The 3860-nt window shown below is 29.7% G+C and overlaps 1 protein-coding gene across 1 annotated transcript; it reads right to left on the bottom strand.

Annotated features, from left to right (window-relative positions):
- Positions 1-288: 288 nt before the first annotated feature.
- Positions 289-3596, bottom strand: LOC110943471 (protein FAR1-RELATED SEQUENCE 5-like). Its single transcript, XM_022185220.1, has 6 exons — positions 3575-3596; positions 2271-3078; positions 1920-2178; positions 1505-1629; positions 1268-1399; positions 289-859 (listed from the first exon to the last, which is right to left on the bottom strand). Exons 1-6 carry the CDS (start codon positions 3594-3596, stop codon positions 289-291), a joined length of 1917 nt encoding a protein of 638 aa, XP_022040912.1.
- Positions 3597-3860: the final 264 nt, after the last annotated feature.

Here is a 3860-nt window from a genome sequence, read left to right as displayed (position 1 = left end):
TCTATATAACGCAATATTTAAGATATCCACTTGTTGTTCATGTTTAATTTGATCTGTGTTATCATAAAACGCAATAATCAAAATATTCCATTTGCAGTATATTGTTGTATGTATAAAACGCAATAACAATACATTATTGTTATCATAAAACGCAATTAACCAAAAATAGCTGATATTTATGTAGGATATCACAAAACGCAATAACAAAAAGAGCTGAAACCTATACATCATAAAACGCAATAACAAATTTTTTTTCTTTTTTATTAATATCAGAATTTTTATACATACTTACATTGTATTGCTAGAACCCATAGCATTGGAAGAAACCTTCTCTTTACATGTGCGACTGTTATGTCCTTTTCCACCACATACACGGCACGATTTCTGGATCTTTGATGATTTCTGAATTGCAATCTCACGATTAGACTTAATCCTTTTTTGTACACCGCATCCTTTTGTCCTTATTTTGATCGGGACACGAATCATAGAATCAGACTTTTCTAAGTTCCCTCCAATATCAGCAAACCTATCTTTGCGACAAGGAGGCGGCGCAGCAACCATAACCTCATCCTCTTTATCAATATAACCTTTAATATGATCTCTATAACGACACAGCTCATCTAAATCCCCAACCAACCAATTACCCACATATTCATTTGTTACAACGATTTCTCTAAAAACTTTATCAATTTCACTATTTCTACCAATTTCATCAAACCGAATATTGCAATGAATTGAGCCATTCGAAACAACATCTATCATCCATCTTCTAAGAACATATCTTCTAGGAAACTCAGTTATATCATCATATTCAAACCGTTTGCAAGTACAACTTATACTTAAACCATCTTCTTGTTTGCTGTATTAAACCTGTAAATAAAATTAAAAAAACTATATAAAATTAGTGAAATGTAATATAAAACGCAATGAATAATAAATATAATAAAGAAATTAAGTATATGATCATATAATGTTAAAACGCAATAAACTTAATGATAAAACGCAACAAATGATGAAAAAATAAAACGCAATAGATGTTTAAAACAGTATTAATTTAAAAAATTACCTTGAACAAAGATGTGCATGGTTGTTTGAAATCCTTTATTTCATAATATTGAACATCACCCACAGTATCATGAGACTTTGACATACACTTTTTAATGGAAGCATCAATTTCAATCTGAATATCTTTAAAAATTGTTTTGGTATATATTTCTGATGCGTGTTCTCCAATACAAAGTCACTCCAGGTCTTAGACTGAATATACCTTGTATCATGTTCATTCCTCCTATGCTCATGCCTTTGAAAATCCATTGCAGTCTCAAAATGAGTGAAAAATTCAACAAGTGTACATCTTGGATTACAAAACTGACTAAAGAAGTAATTCTCGCTTTCACATCTAGACGTAGTACGCATAAGACCAGCCAAATTCTCTCCAGGTTAATAAGAGGGTATCCAATCAAATCGAAGATCGTACATATCTTTTAACCATTCATGATTTTACAATTCAAAAGTAGACATTATTGAATGCCACTCAGTTTCAAAATCTTCTGGAATAATAGTATCATTCCAAACAACACGAGTCATTCTTGTATTAAACTCAATGTTGGATGACAAAACAGGACCAACCTGTATAAAAAGCAATAAAATTATTAAACATAAAACGCAATAATTTAAACTATATAAAAAATTGCAGTTTATAATATCATAACATGTTTTCATTTATTCTTCTAATAAAACGCAATATCATGAAAATGATAAACCTAATGCATTATTGGTAAAACGCAATTGTGTTGTTATATTAAAATGCAATTCTATTGATAAAAATGTCTGGGGATCTTATTGTATAATACATAAAACGCAACAATAAACCTATATAAAAATTGCAGTTTATTAGATCATAAAACGCAGTATAATACCTTTGTCTTCAATTTCTCCCATATATGCCACATACATAACCTATGCCTACTTCTTGAAAGTACATCCTTAATAGTTCTCTTCATTGCAGCATCTTGATCTGTAACAACAACTTTAGGCTCATTTCCAAAAGCATTAACAAAGCACCTTAAAAGCCATCGATAAGAATCTACAGTCTCAGAACCAAGTAATGCACCACCAAATGTGACATTCCTAAAATGATTATCAATCCCAGTAAATGGTACAAAAACCAAATCATATCTACATAAAACAAATTAATAAAGCATTAGAAAAAAAAAACATGAATATATAACGCAATAGGATATATAACGCAATAAAAGAAAAAAACTTACTTGTTTGATTTATAAGTAGCATCAAAACCTACTACGTCACCAAATACTGTATAATTTGTTTTTGATTGCTCATCAGCCCAGAACAGTCCTTTCAATCTTCTATCTTGACCAATAACATAATCACATGTGAAACCAGGAGAACATTCTTTCTTCCTAATAAGACGCCTAACTACCATTTCTGCATCATACTCTCCTATGTAAAGATTCAAATCCCTTCTATAGTTCTTACAATCAACTTTACTAGCACCAACTTCACCAAAACCACCATACATTGTTTTCATAATATTGAATGCTTTAACAGGTCCAATATTGATTGCAGACAATCCAGATATAAAACTTTCTTTAACATAATCAATACTTCTGGCAGTAGGCAAGAAATGAATATCTTCATCTTCAACAAAAATATGATTATGTTCTTCTTCAAAGTAGTAGATTTTAAGCAAATTATTGTTCTCTAATAATAATTTCATATGAGCATTGCATCCAACTCTTTTTGAACCTCTATTACGTCTAATAATCTTTTTACTATTTTCATCAACTGAACCATAATCTATTGCTTTGCTAACATGAAATCCTTCTTTTGAGCAGACAATATATCTTATTTTCACTAAACCACCATTTTTCCAAGAAGTATTTTTTCTTACAGAAAAACCTGCAGCAAGTGCATATCTCTGATAAAACGCAAAAGCCTCATCAAATGATTTAAAAAACATTCCAACAGAAGGTCTAATGGATCCATTGACTTTAGGTTTGTAAAACTTTCTTTCACTATTTAAGCATACACGTTCCTCCCACTTGGAATTGTGATCTGAAACAATTAACAAATAACTATAAAACGCAATACCTCTTATATAATCATGTTTTTAGTGTTAAATCACAAATTATGTTATTCAAAATTGAAAAAATACAGACCTTTAAAGTTTGTATATCAACTAATATGGTTAAAAGCATAAAACGCAATACGTTCAGTAAAACGCAACAAATGATGAACAAACAAAACAATGTATAAAACGAGCAAAACTCTTAAATTGTACAACAATGACAGTTATGTGCTTTATATTAGATCAATTATAAATTTAAAGTTTGTATGCATATAATGTGAATAAAATCATAAAACACAACTCTTCACTAAAACGCAATAACTGATGAACAAACAAAACGAACAAATTATGTTAAATTATACAACAATAATAATTAAACTTATGAAAATCAAATATTAATAACAGAAAGACGAATTATAAAACGTAAAAGATTGAATTTCGGCAAAATAACAAAAAGTTACTCAAAATTGAAGCTAAACTTACCAACAGAGTCTGCAGAAGACATTGACGTTATTGAATTGACGAACGAAACAAGATTATTGCTTGAAAAAAAGGTGAATTTGCGAACGATTGCGATTTAGGGTTATAGAAATCTCAATTCTGTTATGAAATTGATGAACTAAGAGAAGAGGTAACAAAATCTAGTATAGTATTAGAAAGAAGATATGATAATGTAAAATGACGAAAAAACCCACGTGTCCAAAATTTTAAAAATAACAGATGAACGGCTAAGATTGTTTCCTATACTTCCTAGCGAATATAAACTTTC

This window comes from Helianthus annuus, chromosome 5 (genome assembly GCF_002127325.2).
Source record: "Helianthus annuus cultivar XRQ/B chromosome 5, HanXRQr2.0-SUNRISE, whole genome shotgun sequence".
In the NCBI taxonomy this organism is placed as follows: domain Eukaryota; kingdom Viridiplantae; phylum Streptophyta; class Magnoliopsida; order Asterales; family Asteraceae; genus Helianthus; species Helianthus annuus.
This window is presented reverse-complemented; position numbering and strand designations above follow the sequence as displayed.